We start from the raw sequence: 27,723 nt of genomic DNA, 5'->3' as shown, positions 1-27,723 counted from the left end.
GTGAAGTAAGTCAGATACAGAAAGACGAATATCACATGATATCACTTATATGTGGAATCTAAAAATAAAAGGTACAAGTGAACTTATTTACAAAACAGAAGTAGAGTCATGGATGTAGAAAACAAACTTATAGTTACTAGGGTATTGGGGAGAAGGAGGGATAAATTGGGAAATTGGGACTGACATATACACACTACTATATATAAAATAGTTAACTAATAAGAACCCACTGTATAGCACAGGGAACTCTACTCAGTACTCTGTAATGGCCTATATGGGAAAAGAATCTTAAAAAATAAAGGAGTGGATATATGTATATGTATAACTGATTCACTTTGCTGTACACCTGAAACTAACACAACATTGTAAATCAACTATACTCCAGTAAAAATTTAAATATATGTATATAAATGTCCTAAAAAATAAAGAAAGGCTTTTGAACTGTTTCAGTATAAAGCAGACTAAAGAGATATGGTAAAGAAATTCAAACTTAACCATAAACTGGATCCTCAATTAGAGATGAAAATGCTACATAAATGACACTATTGAGTCAGTTGACACAGATGATGATTAGTAATATTGTATTACTATGAAATGCACTGAAGTTGACAACTATATTATTCATGCACACATTAATTCTTAGGAAATATGCATTAAAGAATTTAGGGGTAAAGAGCCCAATCGGTGCAACTAAATCTTGATAGATAGATAGATAGATAGATAGATAGATAGATAGATAGATAGATAGACAATTGAGAGAGAGAATGATAAAGTTTATAGAACAAAGTGTTAATAATGGGTAAATCTGGATAAAGGGAACTAGGGTGTTCTATGTACTATTCTCATTCTTAACGTTTTCTATAGGTATAAAATGTCTTCCAAATAAGTTTTTAAGAAATTATTAATAATCAGTTGTTAAGGTGAAAAGAATGCAATTGTCAATAATGATGATTCTCCAGATTTGGGGACTGGTGGGAAAATATGTGAGGGTGACATTGATACTGACCAGGGTTCTTGGCCTTCCCCAATCAAGCAAGGCTTTATTGGGGCCCCTGCTGCAGCAGGGAAGAACGAAAACAAGTAACAGCTTCCCTTGCTCGCTCCCTGAGGAAGGGCAATCTGGTTCCTTATATAGGGTGAGGGAAGGGGTGTGTCCAAGGATTCTGCCAGAGGGGTGTCTTAGGTGGTCTACCCACCCATTTGGTGGTGTTGAGTGCAGGGGGCATGTGCAGTACCCTCCTTTTGCTCCCAACACCCTGTCTTTGCTCCGGGCTCTTCAGAAGTGGCAGTTGGGATTTTTTTTGGTCTTTTTGTACCTCCTTGTCCATAATTTGCCCCAAGTGCACATGCACAGTTATTTTTACTCCCTTATAGTTTCTTTGTATTCTGTTGCTCGAGGAGAGGTTTGTCCAGGTGTAAGCACTGCAGCAAAGGGGCCCAGGGCCCAGGGCCCAGCCTGTCTCAACATAAAGTATGTGTTTCTGACGTGAGTATTATTTTTCCCAAAAAATGTGTGAGCGGTAATGCCTTAAGGAGCTGGGTTCCATGGAACAAATTCTGAAAATGATCCAGAGACACAGGTTCCATTCCGATCTAAGAAGTATATTATCAGATTTCATGTCAACTGGGTTTTCATATGCTATTTTGCTATGGAAGTTCAAACTCACAAGAGTTGAATTAGAGGCCAAAAATGTATATCTATCTGTCCAAAGATAGGTGGTATCTAAGGCTGGGGGAAGTACACAGCATGTTTAAGTTAAAGTTGTTGCTATGCTTGCAATGATGAGACTATTTATTTATTTCAGATTATAGTAACTAATGTGATTCTTACATTTACCATTTACAAATCATGTATTTAATTTCAGGTCCATAGGCACAAATAAAAAATTCTGCACATATTCAGAATTTGCAAATCTAAAATCAGAAGGATTTTCTTAACTCGTTTCACATCCTAACCTGACCTGGCCTTATGTTAGGCTATATATAGTATTTAATAATCCTGTTTGGTGTGAATGTCATATATTTGCTGCAAATATATGGTTTAATAACAGGGTGCTACCACAGACCCCACTCGGGGTGTTACATAAAACACTGTCTATGCACCACGTTACATTTCTAAAACCTGAAAATTTTTGGATATATAAACACATCTGGATGTAAGTGTTTTGGTTAAGTGATTGCAGACCTGTGTTTATCTAATTTCTTTAATGAACAAGCTTCTTATCCTTGATTAAGTGAAGTAATAGTTATGAGAGAAGATAGAATACTAGAAAGTAAAATTGAAGATTAAATCCTGAAATTAATTTAAAGGACCCAGATTTGGGCAAGATTTTAAAATGATGACTTAAATAAGGACAATGTGGTAAATTATCCATAACTGTGCTGCCTGTTTGAATTATAAGTAGGATCATCATGTACAAGTATTCTAATTGCATTTTCTCTTTTCCTTCTGCAGTTAGCAATACACAGGCAAAGGCCTACTTGCAAAGTGGAAAATTCTCCATACTAAAAATTTAGATTAAGAATCCCACTCTTATTCAGCCATTACCCTAGTCACTTATACTCCTTGACCAGTTTCCTCAACCGTAAAATGAAATAAGTAATTTAGATTAATATAAGTCCCCTTCTGAATTTTAAAATGAAATGATTCTAAAATTTCATAACTTTCTATTTATATCCTATATTTTTATATTCTTATTCCATATGGTTCTAAAAATAGTACATGGTGCTATAATTTCCTTGAACTGTAAATGATGAAATTCTGTTTGTTTTGAGAAAGAGGACCTTCTTGTACTAATCAATTTCTCTTGTAAACAGTGCAAGTTCCAGGGCCAGTAGAAAATCTGCAAGCCGTATCTACCTCACCTACCTCAGTTCTTATTACCTGGGAACCCCCTGCCTATGCAAATGGTCCAGTACAAGGTTACAGATTGTTCTGCACTGAAGTGTCCACAGGGAAGGAACAGGTAGGCAAGAGAATGGGCCCCACTCCTGCCACCTATCGGAGAAATTGCAGGAGATCTGCAGGCTCTTGATATAAACCAGTATCCAGCACATTAATTGGATAGCTGATCAGTTTTAAAGTAACTCTTATTGAAAATGTTAAGCAATTTAATTGAATTCAGGTGGTAAGAGAGGCAAATGGGCAATGAGATGAAGTTAATACAAAGGATGCAGATTTTTTGTTTGAGTATATTGTGGTCTGGGCCAGTGTAACCACATTTGAACGAGCCCATCTGCTTCCAGAAAAGTATTTGCATTTTCAGTCCTTATCCTAAGGGATGATCAATCTTATATTCAGCAACTTCCATCAAATTGCTTTTTTCATTCTTTTTTCATTCATATGTTTGATGTTATTTCTGTCTTCTCCCCACCATGGGACCGTCACCTATCACTTCTCGTTGTTTTCAGAATTACTTTGCTCCTGAAGACTACCTTCCATTTTGCTTCTAATCTGTGGTTAGCACAGACATTGGAAATAGACAAATTAGATTTTCATGTAAAGTAAGAGTAAACGAGTCTTAAGGGAGACACATGAAACTCAGCTATTTTGTGACATATATATGACTACTGAGATGTTTACTTCTAGATTCTCAACTTCATGTGGAAAAAGATACATAGACAAGTGGGTAGTTAAATAGGAAAGACCAGAAATGACCTTGGGATATTGAAGTTCTTATGATGTGCTGTGAAATTTGCCCATTATAGTGTGGTCTTCATGCTTCCACATACACTGCATGATAGATATTTTTCATTAAAATAAAATGTTTGCATTAGTTCTATTCAGAACAGTTCCAAGTTCCAAGTTATAGCATAAGAATTACTGAGATCCTCCTAAGTAATCATTCATTCCATTTTTTTTGTTTACTGCTCCCATGCTATTTAGCTCTTATTTTCTCCTTTCTATTCTACCCTTTTCCTACACATTTTAGTTCTTCAATAATGCATTTTACCAATTCATTTAAATAAATTAAAAAATAGTGTCACCCAAGATAGAGTGTGAGGATCATTGGGAAGAGCTGTATAATGGATCTTCTGGAGTGAACTGGCTCTGATTTTCTCAGTGACCTTCGCCTCCATTACCTCATTTCTACATCTGTGAACTGCTGAAAACAATTCCAACTTAACCTCACAGCATTTTGAGAGATAACAATTGTAGCAAAGTATCCATAACAATTGTAGCAAAGTATCCGTCAGTTTGGAGAATCTCAGGTATATTTCAGTACAAGAAGGAAGAATTCTATTGTTTCTTGGTAAATTATTCCATTTTGGGTACAGGAGCAACTCTCCTTCCCCTGGATTTACAAGCTGCCTTCTGCCTGTCAGGGTTTTGGTGTGGGCTTTAATAGTGCACACCATTCAATGTATTGGGTGGTGTTAAACAAATTGGAACTTAATGACTGTAAAGATAGCATGGTGCTGTTTTAACTAGGTGTCTACAGAGTGGTTTTGTCTTCAGTGGGGGAGTGTATGTCACAATTTAGGTTTTATAACAACTCATAATAAGGCTAAAGTGTAGTTTTGTGAGTAAGAGTCTAACATCCAATTCACTGATTGCACAGAATGGCTGCCATTTCAGCTTTTACGTGTCTCCTGAATGACGGTGTTTTTTGTCTCCAGAATATAGAGGTTGATGGACTATCTTATAAACTGGAAGGCCTGAAAAAATTCACGGAATATAGTCTTCGATTCCTAGCTTACAATCGCTATGGGCCAGGAGTATCTACTGATGATATAACTGTGGTTACGCTTTCTGATGGTAAGTTATAGACAGTGAAATTTGACTCACGTAGTTGTTATAATAATGAAATAATATTGGATATATGTCATAGATTCCATGTTCAAGGTTTCCTAACTAAAACTTCATGGAGTGTACTAGCATACATTAGAAATTTGGCTAATTCACTCAAACTATCTATTACAGTCAAATTTAAACTTTGAAAAGGTATACACTCTGAATCAGGATGTCCTAATTAGTCATCTTCAAAGTGTGACTGCTGCCTAAGAGCTCAGAATCATTTCTTTGTGTGTGTTTTCCTTTATTCCTATAAATACAGACACATTTGTACATGTGTGTGGGCTAATTTACATCAGCATCTTTCTTTTGTTTCTCCTTCTAAACAGTGGTAGATGATTAAAAGTGTAAATCATGGACAGTTCTCCTACATATACCTCTTAATTTGAAAAAAATCATGAAGTTTTAGGCCAAATAATCCAGTATTGAAAGTATTAAAACTGAATATGAAAATTTATATTTTAGTTTTACCTTGCCTAACAAATGAAAGATTAGACATACTTTTTAATGCCATAAAAAAGAGAAAGAAATCTTAATGAAGTAGATGAATTTGACAAAGCAGCAGCAGAGGAAACTAGAGATCTAAAAATGGATAATGATGAAAGGTTGGAAGTTTAATGAAAAGTGAAAATAAAGCACAGCAGAGTATATGATATGGGGCCAGTGACAATTCAGGCAGGTGCAGAAATGCAGAGATGTGACCTCCATGAATACTAAAAAGGCATCAAGCTATTTCTTTTCAGCAACGGTTTCCATTGTTGGTATGTGTAATTCTATAAATTATTGATCTTTCGAATTTAAAAAAAATGACTTTAGTTTGTGATTCCTTGACTGATCCAACCTTGCTTCAATCTAGGAAAGTATCTGGGTGGATATTTCATACAATATCAGTGAAATGAGGAAGGGCATGCATGTTATTAAGGATAGTGCAAAGAAGACACAGGTGTAATGTTCATTTGCAATTTCAATGTAAAATAATACTTTATATCTGACACCGCTTTGGTATCATTTTTAATGTAATTCTTAAGCCCATCCATCTGATTCTGTTATTGAAGACAGAACAGAATATTTATTGGCAGAATAAATTACTTCACAACTTATAATTATAAAAATAAAAGGAAAACAAATGAAAATGAATATTTTACATAATTTATGTAGATTTCATTCACACACTGAACTGTAATGCCGTGGCCTTATTCTCTACTTTGGTTTTAAATGTCATAAGTGAGAAAGATAGATCATTACTCATTAATCTAAGAATTATTATCTAGAAGTATTGCAACATTTAGGATTTAGAAAATGCCTGTCCTTAAATAAAAGGATTTCATGACTCTAATCCAACAAACATCACTCTGCAAGGGACCCCAGCTTCCCTCTATCAGATGCATTTGATAGAGAACACATGAACTTCAGGGGCCCCTAGGAGTGGGTACTTCAACCTTGTCTGCTTTCGTCTTTACAATAAACTCATCTCTTGTACTTCAATCTGATGTCCTCTTCTCTCTACTGAAGCTATGCATGCTGAGGTCACATACAGATGAATTTAATTACAATTAATAGTCACCTGCTTCCCAGTTGTAAGTCACAAAGCCCTGCTCTCCTTGACTTTCTGGATGTTATAAAAGGGAGATGTTGTGAAAATTAAATGTTTAATCCATATAAGCACCTAAAACATGGGCATGGCATATATTTAAATGTTTAATAAATGTTATCTATGCCAATGTCTCTTTTTCTCATTATTCTAAATGTTCCTTAATATGAGGGATGATGTTATATTCATCTCTGTATCCCTCCTAACTCAGTAAATATTTATTGAATTAATCAGACAGTTCAGCCAAACCTGTACAAATGTTTGTAAGTATAGACTCATCTTTAGGACTTCCTCTTTGTGTGACTAACTTAACATGATTATGTGTAAATATATATGTGTTATAGAGAGCATCAGATTTCCTATAAGGCCAGAGAAATTCTTACCATAAAAAATTTATATTGGGACTATAGAAAAATTGAATAAAAGCAAAAATAAAATGCAAATAACTTTTTTTCTGAATTAATTATCCCCAAAGTATCCATGTTATGCTAAGATGCTTATAAAGATTTTATTCTGAGGAGCTGTTGTCTCTAATTTAGCTCTGTTTTAATTGTTTTTCTGGGAAGAAACACTGTTTTTTGTTCAGATTCCTCCACCTAGTATATCATTGGTTTACAGTGTTCCACTTCTTCAAACCGTTGGGATTGTAGAGCATCAATCTAGACAGCCTAATATTTAGTGTAGACTGTAAGTAGTTTTGCCAGTTTGTTCTTAAGCACTGTCTCTGGAACTAGCTGACATGAATAGGTTACCAACAGATTTTATGAATTAATTAACATTTATTGGTGTCCATGCCAACTTGCCCTGTGTTCACAAGCAGAGGGACCAAATTTCATAGGCAAGCTTAGCTATAGGAATGTGCTTCTTACTGTTATCACTAATATTTATTGAGTACTTATTAGCACAAGGCCCAGCTCCACACACTTCACAACACTGTATTTTTCCCTACTTTACAGATGTCAAAACTAAGATAGAGGTCACAAAAGCTAGTAAGCAGCAGAGCCAGGTCATATAAGCGAGTAAGTAAAGAAGGGGGATTCAGTGTGGAAATATAGTTTCTCTTATTCTATAATAAATGTCTCATATTAGGTCCTTCAAGAAAAAAGCTCAGAGCTACATATAAATTCTTTCAATCCACAAATTATGTGTACAGGACAGCACACACTTGCTAAGGGGAGGAATTCAAGTGACTATATGTACAATTCATTTACAAATTTGAGAACTTAATCTACTCTACAGAATGCTTCATCACTATGTGCTTAAACCAGCATGCTCCACCACATTGAGAGGAGCTTCCAGACCAAATGCCTCTGATTGGCTTTAATGAACCTATTGTAATTGATAAATTACTTGACATTTCGAAGAGAAAAGCAATGAACTATGTCCTTCCCCTCTGCCTCATGAAACAATGAAGCGTTGTCAAATAAGACAAATAAAGAAAAGTCCTAATAGATAAATGTGGATTCCACTCACTTCCACCAAGCATCTAATCCTATCTATTGTATCTATTTATTTGTAAATAGTATGGAAATTGATAGTTAGAAGAAGAGAATAATAACTAAAAATACTGTAGAAAAAAATTGTCCACTTTTTTTCCTGACTGTGTAAGGCAAGAATAGCCAGTGTGCCATCAGTGAAAAGTAAGAGAAATTTATATTGTAAAAAAATAGGCAAAATTCATTAACACCATTGTTACAAGTCCACCTTTGGGACTTGATGGCTTTAAATTCCTAATTCAGAAAATTATCAAATTGTGGTAGTTTATTATTGTTCTTATATATTCTTGGCTTTCTGAAATGAGGAGTTAAATGCCATTTATAAACTTTCATTAAAGTGACATTTAAGGGTTACATATCAACTAGCACAGTACCTAGAACAAAATGTATGATAAATTTAAATACCTTTTCTTTCCTCCAATATTCTATGTTTTCATATTATTTAATTGGTCAAAAGTGTGTGTAATATGATTAGTAAAGTATAATATGATATAAATATTAGAATATCATATGAAACCTAAACTAGAAATATTTTTCATGAGTAAGAAGTGATTTATTATCACCTAATATTAAGACATTATTTCCAATCTTAGCTTTTAAAGAATATATTTTTCAGAAGCTGTACAATTATATGATTTAGAACATAGCATTTTTTTTTCAGTTTGTACCTGTTTTAATTTTTACTGCTTTACAGAGTGATTTGAATGTGGGTCATATTAAATTCTTCCTCATTGTGAGAACATCAGTTTTTTTTTAGTTCTTTTGATTACACAAATTATTTTTATTTCCAGCCTATCTTTAATCTTTTCTTGGTACAGTCACTTTAGAAAACTTTGTATCTATTAAAACTTAACATATGTTTAACCCTCATAGGGGGTCCCCCCCCACCAGTATTTCCACTCCTAGGTATAAATGAATGAAGGAAATGAGTGCAGTTGTCCAGCAGAAGACACAAACTAGAATTTTCATAGCAGCTTTATTCTCATAACTCCAAACTAGAAATTGATCCAAATGCCATTCATCAGTAGAACAGATAAATATAAATTAGAATAATTGTATATTGTAATACTATGGAGCAACAAAACAAAACAAAAAACTATTGCTACGTGCAACAATATGAATGGATCTCAAGAAGTAAGCAAAAGAAGCCAGCCTCTGGGAAAGAAAACACACAACTATGGTTTTGTTTTTGGTAAGCTCAAAATAAACTAATCTGTGGAGTTAGAGGTCATAATAAGTAGTGGTTACTATCAGAAAGATATTGACTAAGAAGGGACACAGTGAGCTTTCCAGGTTACTGAAAATGTTCTATATCTTGATCTAGGTGATGTTTAAATGGGGATGTACACACACACACACACCACTTTATCCAGTCATACATTCAAGATTTGTGCACTTTCCTATATGTTATACCTTAATTTAAAAAATAAAATTGCAAAATTTTAAACTTTTTTTATTATAACCAAATTTGTTGACCAAAACTCTAAATATGAAAAATATTTTATTATAATCTTATAATCTTTCTATTAATTGATTCATTCTATAAATATTTGCTGAGTGTGCCCTATGTGCTTAACACACATCAATATTGGGGATGCAGCATCAAAAGGACAAAAATCCTGGCTCCTGTGAAGGTTATATTCTGTATTTGATATGAAAACCATAGCAGAATTAAATGAAATTAAAAAATAAAGTCTATCTCCTAAATAATGAAATATTTTTTTGAAAGAATGCTTGTTGACCTAATTCATGAAAAACAAGCTCTGATAAACATTTTCCACAAGTTACATTGGTAATAACCTTTATCAAGTACTAACAAAATAAGTGACTATAATTCCTATCATGTTTATCACTTATTTATCAAAGTCAAGCAAAATAAGTGATTATAATTCCTATCATGTCCAGAAAGGTCCAGGAGCTAATATTTAAGTAAGTATCCATTTGTTCATTTAATTATTGAGTCAGTAAATATTAATTGAATGTCAATTTGGAGGATTTAAAGATTAATCAGACATATATCATGCCCTCATAGTGATTACTTTTGAGAAGGCAAAATCAGAGTAGGACATAAATAAATTCAGGGTAAATATAAGCACTCCAGGAAAACATAGATATTGTCCAAGTTCAAATTAAAGAAGAGGAACATAACAAAAGTGGCCCTTAAATTTTTGAAGATGCTGAAAGCCTTTCTCCTCTATTAAATTTATCAATTTGTCACGAAAAAAATAAGGAATACTCTGATTTATATATATTAAGCATTTACTGAATGCTACTTATATTACTGTTGTGGGACAGAATTATTTATTTATTTGTTTATTTATTTATTTATTTATATGATTCATTCAAGACATCTAGAATAGTACTTGAGATATTACAGTCATTCAGTGAATGGCTATCGTTGAATTACTAACTTGATAGAATATTCACTTTTTGATATAGTAAATATCCATTAGAAGTATTATAAAGAAAGCTGTATATGTTCTTCCTCCTTCCATGAAGGAGTGGAACAATCAAAATGCAAGTAAGAGAAGCAAAATACCTAGAAAACCCACGAAGAAAAATAAATTGCTCCTTTGTTAATAGAATTGGCTCACCAAATGCTCTCTGGTAACCTGCTTGCATCTATGACACAGATTTAATTACAAAGTGTGAGAAAAAAAGGGATGTATTTCTTCTTTTCACTTTTTAAGGGATAATAAAGGTTGCATTTAAAGGGATTAAGCAACAAGAGTGACCGTTAGAATGACATATTTCATCATAAAACCGTGGAGGTCCTGAAATGCACAATATCTTAAGCCCTTAAAACCACTCTAGGAAATCTCCTGTGTGTTTTTATTGGTTCCTCTGGGAAGGTTATCACCAGAAAGCTGTAATTAAATGGCAGTATTTAGTATCACGGCAGGTGCTTTTTTGCCAAAGAGTTTTGGGGGCTCCCTCAATGGATAACTGGGCCACTAAGTGAGGAAAACAAATGCAGTCATTTTTCATCTCTCCAGGAAAATTTTGAAGTGCCACCTGGAATTACCTACCTAATTATCCTTATGAACAGTGAAAAAGACATGCTTTCTCTTTTCAAAGAGGGTTGGAGTTTCTCTTTCGTGACTTTGGCAATAATGATCTCACCTTGTTTTATTTCTTCTAGTGCCAAGTGCCCCGCCTCAGAATGTCTCCCTGGAAGTAGTTAATTCGAGGGTGAGTTGTGGAAATGTTTACTACTTCATTACCAATACATGTGTAACTTTCAATCACCCATCCACTGCTTGGGGTGGATGGTGGCTTCCATGTGAGGAAATGTTCCAGAACAACACAGTGAGTGGCATTAATCCCACATCTTCCACCACACTTGAATGAATTAAATGAAGGAGTTGTTTGCTTCTAGGACACTTGATTTTATAAATGTTATCATGATTAAAGGCTATTCCATCAGGTAACAAAGTTGTCTATTTACTTATACTTATCAGTACAGTAAGTCCCCCACATAATGAACCTTCAAGTTGCGAACTTTCAAAGATGCGAACGTGCCTCTGTGTGCCAGCTGTTGTACTGTACTACTGTACTTTTCAGGGTACTGTACTGTAAGTTAAAAATGTGTTCTTTATTTTTTGTGTTCGTTTGTTTTTTAATGTATTATTTGTGTGAAAATTATTATAAACCTATTACAGTATAGTACTATATAGCCGATTGTGTTCGTTGGGTACCTAGGCTAACTTTGTTGGACTTATGAACAAATTGGACTTTTGAATGCGCTCTCAGAATGGAACTCGTTTGTATGTGGGGGACTTACTGTATAGGACATAATGTGCTAGATGGAACAATTGAATGTAGGAATGAAAAAAGTAATTGCAAGTGGTGGGATAAAGAGAGACTTTGTTTCCTGGTAGATTTAATTTGAATTGAGTATTTCATCCTCATTCCTCTTCTTCTCTTATAAATATAGACATGGAAGGCTCTTCTTGAGTTCTGATACGGTTATCTGTATGAAGCAGTATTAATCAGTGATTAATGTTTTCCTGGCCTGAAAAGTTGATACAACTTTCAAAAGGGTTTAAATTCAGCTAGGTATAGCTGAAGGTAAGGAGTTAATGCCAGAATCAGTTTTCTAGAAATATCTCCTTTTTCAAGTGTGTCTCACTCAGCATTGGAAAGAAGCGAAAACCACGTGGTAGAGGAAAGCAAAAGTAAGACTGGCCTGGCTTGCCTCTGTCATCATCTGGTTGTCTGCGCTCAGAGAAATAATTTCGATCTCCCTGGGTCTCAGTGAGGAGATTGGCCTAACCGGTCTCCAAGCTCTAGAAGACAACAGGAAAATCATATGTGTCTTAGAGAAAGTCATACTCTGATTTTTAATCCTAGCTTCCTCTTTTAGTAACTGTATACGATGTCAGAAAAGTTTCGAACCTCAGTAAACTTGTTTCTATATATTCATACAGTGTGCATGTTAATCTGTTCCTTATTTATTTGTCATGAGGAAGTAGTAATATAGCATATGCGATGGATCTAGCTTAACATCAGTAGCTATTACTTCACTCAATGTAAAATTTCTTGCCGTATTTTGCAAAAGTCTCTGACGAAGCCATATTTTGTGAGTTTGATCAGATTTACCTCTGTCAAATGAGTTTACCTTTTGGAGCTAGTGAAATGTCTCTAAAATGGTTATCCTCTTATAATTTTAGGCACTAATTGGATAAGAATGAATGAAACAAATTTAAACTTAGAAGGGAGAAAAATAAATGAACTAAGGGAAGAAAAATGAGCTAAAGGAAAATAACGAGAAATAGACATCACCCTAAAAATGACATTATTATTTACAACATTAAATATTTTACAGATGTGCTATTCTAATTAACAGATTGCCAAATCAAAGTCAAGTAGATTTTTATAATTATTGTAGGTTGCTAATGAATGAAACTGGGAGACCATATTGTAGTTTCTCTTGTTTTAATGACTCATTTTTATTAGAGTTTCACCCGGTTTACATCTTTCCTTCAGGACAGAACATAGAAATTGATATAAGCTATTTTGTGTGTGTATGCTCGTATCCCATAAAAAGTCTACTTTAGCAAAGGATGAATGTTTTCTTCTGGAATGTGAATAAGGCATTATTGAATGACCCTGGTTGCTGACTGTCTTTGACTATGAATTTATTACCCTCCTGTAGGAGGGAATTCGTGGATTGCAAAATTGACTTTTTCAACTGATATATATATACACACACACACACACACACACACATAATCAAATATCACAGACCATGCTCTTCTAAAATCTGCAGCGTTTGCAGCAACCAAATATTAACACCCCTGCTTCTATCTTCCTGAAGTTGTCTCTGTAACGTTGCACTACCAGAAAATTTAACTTGTTCATTAGCTTTTCAGAATGAATACAACGGGCCAGGCACTAGAAAGCTTCTTGCTCTCCTCTCCCTCCCTCTGTTATCTTCTTTCCTAGCTTTTAAGGCATTATAAATTATTTTTCTTGGATTGTTACCGAGAGGAAAGGAATTGGATGATCAAAGCACTGTTTTATCATTCCCAATATGTTGATGCAGAGAAAAACAATAACAATATGCTATTTTGATATTTGTCTCTTGTTTGAAACAAAAGAAGAGCTCTCAAATATACTACTATTTGCCCCAGATGATTACCATTTTAAGGAAAAAATTTGTAAAAAAGAAACATTGTAGTTGAATAAGTGTTGTATTCTTTTAGACTAATAGGATTATGACTTTAATGTTATTCATTTTACTTGGAATTTTTATTTAATATAGAAGGAACAGTCATATTTTAAGTTCTCATTCTATATCATATCTGTAATTATGGAACATAATTGACCATTTTATTGACAGTCAATGAGAAAATTTCTTGGTGTTTGCACACAGATGGCTAAGATTTCTGTACATTGAACCGAGAAGGGAATACAAGGTATAAAATTATCATTTATAGGTATTTGTTATGGTTATGGCCACCTATTAGCCAATTGGACCAAGAAATCATGTTACAGGATATGAAAACAGAGGGGTCCTTATACATTCAGATAAAAGAACCAAAGGAGTTTTTGGTACTCTATTGTTTTTGAAAACCCATTATACTGGATTACCTTTATAAAGCTGTAATCACAAAACAGACTAGATACCCTTTCTGCAGACTGCCTGTGAACACAAATTTTGTTTTGAAGGAATGGCTTGACCTATAGATATTATTTTTAGGTAATGGTTTTGATGAGGTGGTTATTTCTCCTACTAAATATTTTTTTTACAAGAAATAAAATCTTCACAAGAAAAGAGAAAATAGTGATTTACAGTATGTACTTTAAAATGGGACTTTTTATTAGGAAAACCTTTTATAAGGATAATTTTCTTAAGATTTTACTTCAAAATTTAACTATTATTTGAAGAAATAAATATTGCAACTTAATTAGTCGGCTGTTATATAAACACAAGCTTGTAGAATGCAAAGAGCTTTTTAAGTTGGCACTTGACTGTTTTCCTATGTTCCAATAGAGAAGTTCTCAGAATAAGACCATTTAGAATATACTGAGATTCAAGGTGTTTGGGCTCTTTTAGCAGCTCTTTGAGATCTTGAAAAGTCACTGTGCCTCAGTTTCATTTATTCTTTCAACCTTTACTGTGTACTTACTATATATCTACTGTGTGTGTGTGTGTGTGTGTGGGTGGGTGTGGGGGTGTGTGTGTGTGTGCGCAAATATAATGCCAGGGACATGACCCAGTCTTTACCTTCATGGAACTTACAGTTTATTAAGAAAACATGCGAGAGAAAATTCAGCTTTCATCTAACCACATTTAATCAGTTATAACTCTTCAAAGTTGACATTTTCTCCTCCTTGATAAAATGAGAGAGCTGGAGAGATAATCTCTAAAATCTTTTATGGCTCCAAACATCTTTGACTGTATTTTTACTTGTTATACCTTTTCTCAATCATTTTATCTTTACAAAATTAGGGGAAATGGCACAGATATACTGATTAAAGTATACGAGACTTTCACTCACGAGGCCAGGTATTTATCAACTAAGCACTACAGGGTGATTGCAAGGAATGAAATATTAAATCCAAATAAGAAAAAACAAAATCCAGTATATCACTGGGCATGGATCATTATGTAAGTTTAGAATATTTAAACACAGAATATTGGATTCCTCTCATTATATCAACATACACCTCTCTATTGTTGAAATTCTTATCCTTAATCTATGTGGACGTCATTTTGATCACTACTGGAAGGGGATACCCAGTTAGTCACTCACAGTTCAATAGTGTGTGATGCCATTACTGCAATAGTAGAAGATATGACTGGTTATCTTCCTGAATCTTAAAGTGTTCATTTCCCCATGTTTCAACATAATTTGGCATGCTTAAATAACTCGAAAATCAGTTTAGCAATCATGCAAATTCCCTTTACCCAGAAACTACCCAAAGGGAGAATTAAAATAGCAATTTCCACCTTCAGGAAACAAACTGACGGTTTTGGCCCCAGATGTTTTAATGTCTTTTAAAAATTAATTAGTTAATTAATATTTTAATCATACGGGGGAATCGTAAGTGTTGTATCGTTAGGTAGCATCAGAAGGCTGTGCTTCTGAAGATGTGGTATGGCAGGAAGGATTTTATTTTTCAGTTAAGCTTTGACTGTTAAAGAAATACTTTATGTCTTTTTTTTAATTAATTTTTTATTGGAGTATAGTTGATTTACAATGTTGTGTTAGTTTCTGCTGTACGGCAAAGTGAATCAGTTATACATATACATACATATACAGGAAGGATTTTATTTTTCAGTTAAGCTTTGACTGTTAAAGAAATACTTTATGTCTTTTTTTTAATTAATTTTTTATTGGAGTATAGTTGATTTACAATGTTGTGTTGGTTTCTGCTGTACGGCAAAGTGAATCAGTCATACATATACATACATATACAGGAAGGATTTTGACTGAGGTCTCTGTCTTCTGTCATGGGGCTAGTGATAATTCTCTTATCAACAGAAGTGACAGCCAAGCGGATAGCTGAGTGAGGCTTTTGCATTTGATTCCCACCTGGGATATTCACTTGGTAGCGACTGTGAGCAAAATTGTCAAAATAAGGAGAAGAGGAGAAACTGGAAGAAGTAAAAACAAAGAACCAATAGAGTTATGATGTTAATTTGCAGGTCTTCTGTTTTTTTTGCGGGGGCATGTCTTTGTTTTCTTTTATTCTGAAATTGGGGTTGTCTTCTCTTGGCTGTGCAGAGAGCACTTGCATTAACACTTTCCTGCTGTATGGCAACCTCTCTGAAACTGCACAGTTCGCGTAGGTGTTGTGGAACCACTTCTACTGTCACACCATGATTCTTATAAATGTTTATCTCCCTCTTCTGTGTTGTACAAAGGCCTTAGATAGCTCATGAAAAAGAATTTTTGGTTGTTTGTTTCTCTCCGAATCATCCTAAATCCTTCGTAAAATACAATTTGGCCACTAAATTACTTGGAACCGGAGCTCTGAGTCCTCCCCTCAGAAATATGGTAGATTTCTCAAATTTAATGTAGAGAAAGAGGAGACATAGGAGACCTTAGATGATTGATTCCATGTAAAGATAAATTAGAAATTGGCATTTACAATAATATTTACACTCACAAACTTCACACTGGTATTTGTACTCAGTCATAATACACAGAACATCTCTTTTTCTTTTCTTTTTTTAACATTTTTATTGGAGTACAATTGCTTTACAGTGGTGTTAGTTTCTGCTTTATAACAAAGTGAATCAGTTATACATATACATATATCCCCATATCTCTTCCCTCTTGTGTCTCCCTCCCTCCCACCCTCCCTATCCCACCCCTCTAGCTGGTCACAAAGCACTGAGCTGATCTCCCTATGCTATGCGACTGCTTCCCACTAGCTATCTATTTTACATTTGGTAGTGTATATATGTCCATATATACACTACCACTCTCTCACTTTGTCCCAGCTTACCTTTCCCACTCCCTGTGTCCTCAAGTCCATTCTCTAGTAGGTCTGCGTCTTTATTCCCATCTTGCCACTAGGTTCTTCATGACCATTTTAATTTTTTTAGATTCCATATATATGTGTTAGCATATGGTATTTGTTTTTCTCTTTCTGACTTACTTCACTCTGTATGACAGACTCTAGGTCCATCCACCTGACTACAAATAACTCAATTCCGTTTCTTTTTATGGCTGAGTAATATTCCATTGTATATATGTGCCACATCTTCTTTAGCCATTCATCTGTCGACAGACACTTAGGTTGCTTCCATATCCTGGCTATTGTAAATAGAGCTGCAATGAACATTTTGGTACATGACTCTTTTTGAATTATGGTTTTCTCAGGGTATATGCCCAGTAGTGGGATTGTTGGGTCGTATGGTAGTTCTATTTTTAGTTTTTTAAGGAACCTCCATACTGTTCTCCATAGTGGCTGTATCAATTTACATTCCCACCAACAGTGTATGAGGGTTCCCTTTTCTCCACACCCTCTCCAGCATTTATTGGTTGTAGATTTTTTCATCATGGCCATTCTGACAGGTGTGAGATGATATTGCATTGTACTTTTGATTTGCATTTCTCTAATGATTAATGATGTTGAGCATTCTTTCATGTGTTTGTTGGCAATCTGTATATCTTCTTTGGAGAAATGTCTATTTAGATCTTCTGCACATTTTTGGATTGGATTGTTTGTTTTTTTGATATTGAGCTGCATGAGCTGCTTGTAAATTCTGGAAATTAATCCTTTGTCAGTTGCTTCATTTGCAAATGTTTTCTCCCATTCTGAGGGTTGTCTTTTGGTCTTGTTTATGGTTTCCTTTGCTGTGCAAAAGCTTTTAAGTTTCATTAGGTCCCATTTGTTTATTTTTGTTTTTATTTCCATTTCTCTAGGAGCTGGGTCAAAAAGGATCTTGCTGTGATTTATGTCATAGAGTGTTCTGCCTACGTTTTCCTCTAAGAGTTTGATAGTGTCTGGCCTTACATTTAGGTCTTTAATCCATTTTGAGTTTATTTTTGTGTATGGTGTTAGGGAGTGTTCTAATTTCATTCTTTTACATGTAGCTGTCCAGTTTTCCCAGCACCACTTATTGAAGAGGCTGTCTTTTCTCCATTGTATATTCTGCCTCCTTTATCAAAGGTGAGGTGACCATATGTGCGTGGGTTTATCTCTGGGCTTTCTATCCTGTTCCATTGATCTATATTTCTATTTTTGTGCCAGTACCATACTGTCTTGATTACTGTAGCTTTGTAGTATAGTCTGAAGTCCAGGAGCCTGATTCCTCCAGCTCCGTTTTTCTTTCTCAAGATTGCTTTCACTATTAGGAGTCTTCTTTGTTTCCATACAAATTGTGAAATTTTTTGTTCTAGTTCTGTGAAAAATGCCAGTGGTAGTTTGATAGGGATTGCATTGAATCTGTAGATTGCTTTGGGTAGTAGAGTCATTTTCACAATGTTGATTCTTCCAATCCAAGAACATGATATATCTCTCCATCTATTTGTATCATCTTTAATTTCTTTCATCAGTGTCTTATAATTTTCTGCATACAGGGCTTTTGTCTGCTTAGGTAGGTTTATTCCTAGGTATTTTATTCTTTTTGTTGCAATGGTAAATGGGAGTGTTTTCTTAATTTCACTTGCAGATTTTTCATCATTAGTGCATAGGAATGCAAGCGATTTCTGTGCATTAATTTTGTATCCTGTAACTTTACCAAATTCATTGATTAGATCTAGTAGTTTTCTGGTAGCATCTTTAGGATTCTCTATATAGAGTATCATGTTATCTGCAAACAGTGACAGTTTTACTTCTTCTTTTCCGATTTGGATTCCTTTTATTTCTTTTTCTTCTCTGATTGCTGTGGCTAACACTTCCAAAACTATGTTGAATAATAGTGGTGAGAGTGGGCAACCTTGTCTTGTTCCTGATCTTAGTGGAAATGGTTTCAGTTTTTCACCATTGAAGACGATGTTGGCTGTGGGTTTGTCATATATGATCTTTATTATGTTGAGGTAAGTTCCCTCTATGCCTACTTTCTGGAGGGTTTTTATCATAAATGGGTGTTGAGTTTTGTCGCAAGCTTTCTCTGCATCTATTGAGATGATCATATGGTTTTTCTCCTTTAATTTGTTAATATGGTGTATCACATTGATTGATTTGTGTATTTTGAAGAATCCTTGCATTCCTGGGATAAACCCCACTTGATCATGGTGTATGATCCTTTTAATGTGTTGTTGGATTCTGTTTGCTAGTATTTTGTTGAGGATATTTGCATCGATGTTCATCAGTGATATTGATCTGTACTTTTGTTTTTTTGTGACATGTTTGTCTGGTTTTGGTATCAGGGTGATGGTGGCCTCGTAGAATGAGTTTGGGAGTGTTCCTCCCTCTGCAATATTTTGGAAGAGTTTGTGAAGGATAGGTGTTAACTCTTCTCTAAATGTTTGATAGAATTCGCCTGTGAAGCCATCTAGTCCTGGGCTTTTGTTTGGTGGAAGATTTTTAATCACAGTTTGAATTTCAGTGCCTGTGATTGGTCTGTTTATATTTTCTATTTCTTCCTGGTTCAGTCTCGGACGGTTGTGCATTTCTAAGAATTTGTTCATTTCTTCCAGGTTGTCCATTTTATTGGCATACAGGTGCTTGTAGTAATCTCTCATGATCCTTTGTATTTCTGCATTGTCAGTTGTTACTTCTCCGTTTTCATTTCTAATTCTGTTGATTTGAGTCTTCTCCCTTTTTTTCTTGATGAGTCTGGCTAATGTTTTATCAATTTTGTTTATCTTCTCAAAGAACCAGCTTTTACTTTTATTGTTCTTTGCTATCGTTTCCTTCATTTCTTTTTCATTTATTTCTGATCTGATCTTTATGACTTCTTCCCTTCTGCTAACTTTGGGGTTTTTTTGTTCTTCTTTCTCTAATTGCTTTAGGTGTAAGGTTAGGTTGTTTATTTGAGATGTTTCTTGTTTCTTAAGGTAGGATTGTATTGCTATAAACTTCCCTCTTAGAACTGCTTTTGCTGCATCCCATAGGTTTTGGGTCGTTGTGTTTTCGTTTTCATTTGTTTCTAGGTATTTTTTTATTTCCTCTTTGATTTCTTTGGTGATCTCTTGGTTATTAAGTAGTGTATTGTTTAGCCTCCATGTGTTTGTATTTTTTACAAATTTTTTCCTGTAATTGATATCTAGTCTCATAGCATTGTGGTCTGAAAAGATACTTGATCTGATTTCAATTTTCTAAAATTTTCCAAGGCTTGATTTGTGACCCAAGACATGATCTATCCTGGAGAATGTTCCATGAGCACTTGAGAACAAAGTGTATTCTGTTGTTTTTGGATGGAATGTCCTATAAATATCAATTAAGTCCATCTTGTTTAATATATCATTTAAAGCTTGTGTTTCCTTACTTATTTTCATTTTGGATGATCTGTCCATTGGTGAAAGTGGGGTGCTAAAGTCCCCTACTATGATTGTGTTACTGTCGATTTCCCCTTTTATGGCTGTTAGTATTTGCCTTATGTATTGAGGTGCTCCTATGTTGGGTGCATAAATATTTACAATTGTTATATATTCTTCTTGGATTGATCCCTTGATATTTATGTAGTGTCCTTCTTTGTCTCTTGTAATAGTCTTTGTTTTAAAGTCTATTTTGTCTGATATGATAATTGCTACTCCAGCTTTCTTTTGATTTCCATTTGCATGGAATATCTTTTTCCATCTCCTCACTTTTAGTCTGTATGTGGCCCTAGGTCTGAAGTGGGTCTCTTGTAGACAGCATATATATGGGTCTTGTTTTTGTATCCATTCAGCCAGTCTATGTCTTTTGGTTGGAGCATTTAATCCATTTACATTTAATGTAATTATTGATATGTATGTTCCTTTTACCATTTTCTTAATTGTTTTGGGTTTGTTATTGTAGGTCTTTTCCTTCTCTTGTGTTTCCTGCCTAGAGAAGTTCCTTTAGCATTTGTTATAAAGCTGGTTTGGTTGTGCTGAATTCTCTTAGCTTTTGCCTGTCTTTAAAGCTTTTAATTTCTCCATCAAATCTGAATGAGATCCTTGCTGGGTAGAGTAATCTTGGTTGTATGTTTTTCCCTTTCATCACTTTAAATATGTCCTGCCACTCCCTTCTGGCTTGCAGAATTTCTGCTGAAAGGTCAGCTGTTAACCTTATTGGGATTCCCTTGTATGTTAGTTGTTGTTTTTCCCTTGCTGCTTTTAATATTTTTTCTTTGTATTTAATTTTTGATAGTTTGATTAGTATGTGTCTTGGTGTGTTTCTCCTTGTATTTATCCTGTATGGGACTCTCTGTGCTCCCTGCAATTGATTAACTATTTCCTTTCCCATATTAGGGAAGTTTTCATCTATAATCTTTTCAAATATTTTCTCAGTCCCTTCCTTTTTCTCTTCTTCTTCTGAGACCCCTATAATTCGAATGTTGGTGCGTTTAATATTGTCCCCGAGGTCTCTGAGACTGTCCTCAATTCTTTTCATTCTTTTTTCTTTATTCAGCTCTGCAGTTTTTATTTCCACTATTTTATCTTCCAGGTCGCTTATCCGTTCTTCTGCCTCAGTTATTCTGCTATTGATCCCTTCTAGAGAATTTTTAATTTCATATATTGTGTTGTTCATCACTGTTTGTTTGCTCGTTACTTCTTCTAGGTCCTTGTTAAACGTTTCTTGTATTTTCTCCATTCTATTTCCAAGATTTTGGATCATCTTTACTGTCATTATTCTGAATTCTTTTTTGGGCAGACTGCCTATTTCCTCTTCATTTGTTAGGTCTGGTGGGTTTTTACCTTGCTTCTTCATCTGCTGTGTGTTTCTTTGTCTTCTCATTTTGCTTAACTTACTGTGTTTGGGGTCTCCTTTTCACAGGCTGCAGTTTTGCAGTTCCCGTTGTTTTCGGTGTCTGCTCTCAGTGGCTCAGGTTCGTTCAGTGGGTTGTATAGGCTTCCTGGTCGAGGGGACTAGTGTCTGTGTTCTGGTGGATGAGGCTGGATCTTGTCTTTCTGGTGGGCAGGTCAACGTCTGCTTGTGTGTTTTGGGGTGTCTGTTACCCTTATTATGATTTTAGGCATCCACTCTGCTAGTGGGTGGGGTTGTGTTCCTGTCTTGCTAGTTGTTTGGCACAGGATGTCCAGCACTGTAGCTTGCTGGTCGTTGAGTGGAGCTGGGTCTTGTCATTGAGATGGAGATCCCTGGGAGATTTTCGTTGTTTGATATTACGTGGAGCTGGGAGGTCTCTGGTGGACCAGTGTCCTGAACTTGGCTCTCCCACCTCAAAGGCACAGCCCTGATGCCTGACTGGAGTACCAAGAGCCTTTTGGGAGGTCTGAGGTGTTCTGCCATCGTTCAGTAGGTGTTCTGTATGAGTTGTTCCACATGTAGATGTATTTCTGATGTATTTGTAGGGAGGAAGGTGATCTCCACTTCTTACTCTTCCACCATCTTGAAGCTCCTCCTCTGTACTCACTCTGGCACAAGGTGGCCATCCCTGGTTTCACATCAACATGATCTCAGGCACAAACCTCCTTGTTTTTCCATTTTGTCTTTAAGTTAGTTGTTGAAACAATTGGCCCACCATCCCAGGACTGTTGCGGCTTTGGTGGTTGGGGCCCCTCCAGAGCTGGCAGCCTCAGTGAGGCCACCCTCCCCTCGGGCTCCGGGGCAGTTCAGTGATGGCGGAGGGAAGAGACCCTGAGCTAGCTAATACACAGAACATTTCTGCTCGAATATAATGTCTTGAATTCAATTCAAGTAGGTACAGATCTCTTGTATTTTTTTTTTTTTTTTTAGTTACTGATTCCGTGATTGATTCATTATATAACTGTTTTCTGAGCATAGATAATGTCCAGGGAACAATAAATGAAAGTGTTTTGGGAAGGGTGAGAGGGTAGGAGCATAATTATAAGGAAGGGAATGTTTCCTGATAATTCTTATAGTCTAGTCTTTCTTTTTTTTGGTCTAGAATTTGTAGGCTAGACTAGATATGTTTTTAAATTATATTAAAATAAGGCAACATGTAATAATTCATGAGACTCCCTCAAAAATAAAACTGTGTCTGTAATTTGTTTAGAACCCATCTTCAGATAGCTGCTATCCTACTTATTTTTTGAAAAATACATTTTTTAATTGGGGTAAAATATATGTAACATAAAATTTACCATTTTAACCATTTTTAAATGTACAGTTTATAGGCATAGGTACATTCACATTGTTGTCCAACCATCACCATTCATTTTCAGAACTCTTTCATCTTCTCATCTTCATTATACCCATTGTATAATAATACCCCATTCCTCCCCTTCCTCCAGGCCCTGGCAATGATCATTATACTTTCTGTTTCCTGACTTATTTTATAAAAGAGTGAGGATACCAATTCATGGAAAAATTTATTATTGCCTTTTCAATTTATCTTAATAGAGAAATAAAACACTTTTAAAACATTAGGTCTTCACTTTCACAGGGAAATGAAGGATTTAATGAACCACAGTGGTTAAGAATATAGGAAGATGCTTTAACTGGCTGGGAAGAAACTCCTCCCTTCCCATTATTGATACTGCTTTCAGAATACTTCTGTTCCAAAGTCCCACACTGATGTACTATTTCTTTTTAAATCTATTGATAAAGGCTTCTGTCATAGTTAACAATAAAGAACCAGAAATATATGCATGAGATTATTCTGGAGTAACTTTGGGAAACATAATTTTGGTCACCAGCATCAGTTTTATATCCCATTATAATTTAGATCAGAGCTCCTAGCCAGTAGTTAAATTGATCCTTTGATTTATTTCTGAAGTTCCAATAAGTCAGCAGTTTTCACCTTTTTTAGTGAAAACACAATAAATGGATAAACTCTGAATGGGAAGGATATTAAGACAGTAAAAAAATTTGGATAACCAATTTTTAAATAATATAAATGTATCATGCCATTTAAATACATTCTGCAAATAAGTTGAAGAAGAGAATACTCTGAAAATTCTAAGCATATCTTTATATCATACTATCACTCATTTTCTTAGATACTTATCTCATGGTACTTTTCCAAGTAATGATATTTTTAAAAAGTGTTAGAAAAATAAGTCCCCTATTGAAGATACAAAAGGCTGTGAAAAGTGTTTGTCTAGTTCTGCTTTGTCTAAATGATTTCTTTCTACAAAAGCATTTTGTATTAAATACTATCTTTAAAACTTTTTCAGTCTCTTACCTTAGCATCACGATATACATTCCAAACCAGAACAACATACTCCATAAATTGAGTAACTGCATCCCCTACATTGTTACCTGAATTAATTTGAAGTAAAAATATAAATTGAGTTAGTGAAAGAAGAAAAATTTATGAAGAGCTAGAAGTAAATCTGGGAACAGTCTTTATAAAGTGCCTATGTACATAACTAAAGAATAGGGAATTAAGAACCATCGAAGGTGTCTATTACATGATTCGAATAAGTTAGAGACATGATTAAATCTCCATGTCTATATGAAATTTTATAATGTAAACAGGATAGAAAAACATTTTCTAGAAGTTCTCATCTTCATACTTCAAATACTTAAGTGCATCATTTTTTGCTATTGTGTGTTTTGAGGTTATTATATTTTGCTCTTTCCAAATGTATTCTAGTCACTGCCACTTAGTATACCTGCACAAAGGCTATGACAAAGAGTCTAAATTATGGGATAGACTACCATTCTCTTTGGAGTTCTAGTCCTACTTTAATATCACCTTGTAATACGTACTTCATCACACACATTTCCGATGGATCCAATTCTGGTTGGCTCTGAAGGAAAAGCTCAAGCCATACATTTTTGAAAAGTGGTAGGTTTAATAATGGGCTTAAATTAAATGAACCTAGGTCTAGTGATAAGGTCTCTGATTTTAATTTAGTTCGTGGAAGTTGCCCTTATAGTTGGAATGGTTGATTAGTTAGAGGACATGAAGAGATTCAGTCCTACCAGTAGGTAAAAGCAGTTGCTAACTATGTGATTTGATTTAAGAGATGTTGAAATATTCATTTAATTCACTAGCTTAGCTTAAAATGTTATTTATCTTACAAAACAACTGTTGAAAAACAAATCTTTCATCTGAAAGATTTAAGATATTAGCATGAGTTATTGTCATTAACATTCTTGACACATATTTAAGGAGCACCTAATTATAACTATAACAATAATAATAATAATAATGACAGTAACTAACTTTTTCAGCAGGTGTTTTGTGGCTGGCAATGTGCTAAGTAATGAAAACCCTATTTACTCCTTATAACAACACTATACGTATTATTTGTTAAACCAATGATTACTGAGCTTATTGCTGGAAAAGCTACAATGAAGGCAGTCAAATGTCCTTCTAAATTAAGCACAGTCATATGATACAGAGGGAGATAATTTAAATCAGATTGTCAGGGAAGGGCCTTTTAAGAAGATGACACGAGCTGAGACAAGAATATGAAAAAGGGCCAGTTTTGTCACACTTAAAATAAATCATTCCAAGTAAAGCTAACAACTAGTGCAAAAACCTTGAGAAGGGACCCATGTGTGCATGATTGTGAACTTGAAATAATAGCAATATGAGTGGATTATAGATCCCTGGGTCAGAGCTAGATCATAGGGGCTTTATTGGGCATGGTAAACACTGGGATTCATTCTGTGGACAATGAAGAGGGTTTTGAAAGGGGAATAATCTCATTCAACTTTTTAAAAGATCAAATTGGCTGCTACGTGGAAAATTATTGGGGATAGGGCAGGGTGGAAGCCAGGAGACCAGTTAGGATACAGTTGAGTGATCTATATAAGATGATTGTAATTGAAACCTGGGAGTCATTAGAACAGTTGAAGAGAGAAGTGGAAAAAATCATATGTGTTGTGTCTAGAGCCAAGAAGATTGGCTAGTGGATTGGATTAAACACACACACACACACACACACACACACACACACACACACACGGGAAAGAGAAGAATCAAGGACAGAGACTAGATTTTTGCTACAGAAAGATGAGTGAATTGTGGAGTTGTTTAATGACATAAGGATGATTGGAGAAAAAACTTGGTTTAGAGAGAACAGTCAATTAGTTTTTGGATGTATTGAATTTGAGATAACTATTAGACATATGATTAGGGATGTCAGTCATGTAGACAAGTTGGTATATAAGACTAGAGGTCTGATGACTGGCCAAGAGATAGATATTTAGGAGTCACTGTCATATTGATGACATGTAGGGAGAGATTATAGTTGGAAAAAATATAGATCTTGGGACACTACACATTTAGAGTTTGGACAGATGAGAAGGAACAAGAGTAGTAGGAAAAAACACAGGTTTAGTGTTACAGAGGTCAAGGGGGTAGAGTGGATGCTGTTAACTATGTCATGTGCTGATGAAAGATATAGTAGAATAACAGCAGCAAAGTGACCACCATGGGAGGGAGCGTGATGATGGAGAGGAAGCTGGGGGATTACGTAGACTGAATGTAGATGATGTTTTTGAGAAATTTTGCTCTGAATTGGAGCAAATAAATGGATAGTAAAACTTTAGGAGGTGGTAGGCTTGAAGGATGTTTTACTGTTTGTTCATTGTTTTTGAACATGAGTGATACTGCAACTTTTAGAAATAATGCAATACAAAGAGTGGAAACTTGCAAGAGTGCAAGCCTTTGAGTAGGCAAAACAGCAGAGGATATTTCAATCTTGGTAAGATGAGCAAAGATGGAGGGAGTGGGTGTGGATGCAGATGTGTCAGTCAGTTTGGAGCTGGGAAGATGAGAAGTGTGGGAAAAGATCATCACCAGAGTGTAATGGCTTGGAGGATGAAGTATTGAGGGTTTAAAGAGAGGGGGAAAGATGAACAATAGTTATTCCAGATTATAGAAAGAGATCATAATATATATCAGCGGTGTGGACTGACCATTTGAGATTTGATGTCATGAATTTAAAGTGGAACTGGCCAACACAATTGTGTTTGGTTTTCTTCCCATGGCTGGTTGCTTGGTTGCTGGTCTGGGGTTGGGAGAAGGTTTTCTTTTACTCTGTTCAGAGTTTACCAAAGGAGAAGGGGTGGAGTTATCAGGTTTGACAAGGGAGTGATTAAAAAGAAGACCCACGGAGTCTAAACTAATGAAAAAAAGGAGGGCATGGTTAGGGTGGGGGCGTGTTGCATAATGAAAAAGTGATAAGGTCATTGGATTGTATAATTATCCTCATTTTACCAAGGAGACCACTGATGCTTAGAGAGACCAGGTAATGGGCCCCACTGCCCCACAGGGAAGAAGTGGCAGCACTGGGATTCGAACCTAGGTTAGGGTTGTTGGTCGTTTGGCCACACTGTCTCCAAATTATAGGGTCTTATGAGGTAAAGGGTACAAAGCAGAATTCAAAATAAGCTTTGTCTTCAAGTGTTTCAAGTTCTTAGTGGAAATAGTTCCCAGGCAGAAGGTAAGTTCTAGATCAGCAGCTAGGAGATGGATTCAACCATCCAGTGGAACTCTGTGGAAAGCATGGGAAGAGATTGGGTGTAAATGCTGAGAAAGGAGAGCTAAGAAGGGGATTTAAAAAAGAAAAACACATTTCCTTGACTTCCCAGTTTTTCCTGGAGGGAATCTACAATTAAGCTTCTGTATCTCACAATGATGTATTTCTCTCTGATGAGCCTAAAAAACACTTCAGAGGAGCTTCAGTTTGTTAAGTGAACAAAGCTGACACCTCAACAAATTTTATTAAGCAATCTTAAAAACTTCTGGCATTTCCAAATGTAATTCTGGTTTTTCCTCAACTCCAAGTTCTAGAATATTTTCTTATTGAATGTTTGAAAGGGAAAAATTGAGATCACAGAGAAGAGCTTTACCTTAGCCCTCA

At 35.2% G+C, this 27,723-nt stretch overlaps 1 protein-coding gene across 1 annotated transcript in view; it reads left to right on the top strand.

Annotated features, from left to right (window-relative positions):
- The window catches only part of DCC (DCC netrin 1 receptor), a 781,864-nt gene that overhangs the window by 436,041 nt on the left and 318,100 nt on the right, over positions 1 to 27,723 (top strand). The window contains exons 10-12 of the mRNA XM_061169229.1: positions 2,818 to 2,966; positions 4,621 to 4,759; positions 11,025 to 11,074. Of these exons, the coding sequence (XP_061025212.1) occupies positions 2,818 to 2,966; positions 4,621 to 4,759; positions 11,025 to 11,074 (338 nt within the window). The remainder of the gene's footprint in view (positions 1 to 2,817; positions 2,967 to 4,620; positions 4,760 to 11,024; positions 11,075 to 27,723) is intronic.

Source organism: Eubalaena glacialis, chromosome 15, assembly GCF_028564815.1.
Source record: "Eubalaena glacialis isolate mEubGla1 chromosome 15, mEubGla1.1.hap2.+ XY, whole genome shotgun sequence".
Lineage (NCBI taxonomy): Eukaryota > Metazoa > Chordata > Mammalia > Artiodactyla > Balaenidae > Eubalaena > Eubalaena glacialis.
The sequence above is the reverse complement of the archived record's forward strand: the minus strand, read 5'-3'. Positions and strand labels throughout refer to the sequence as shown.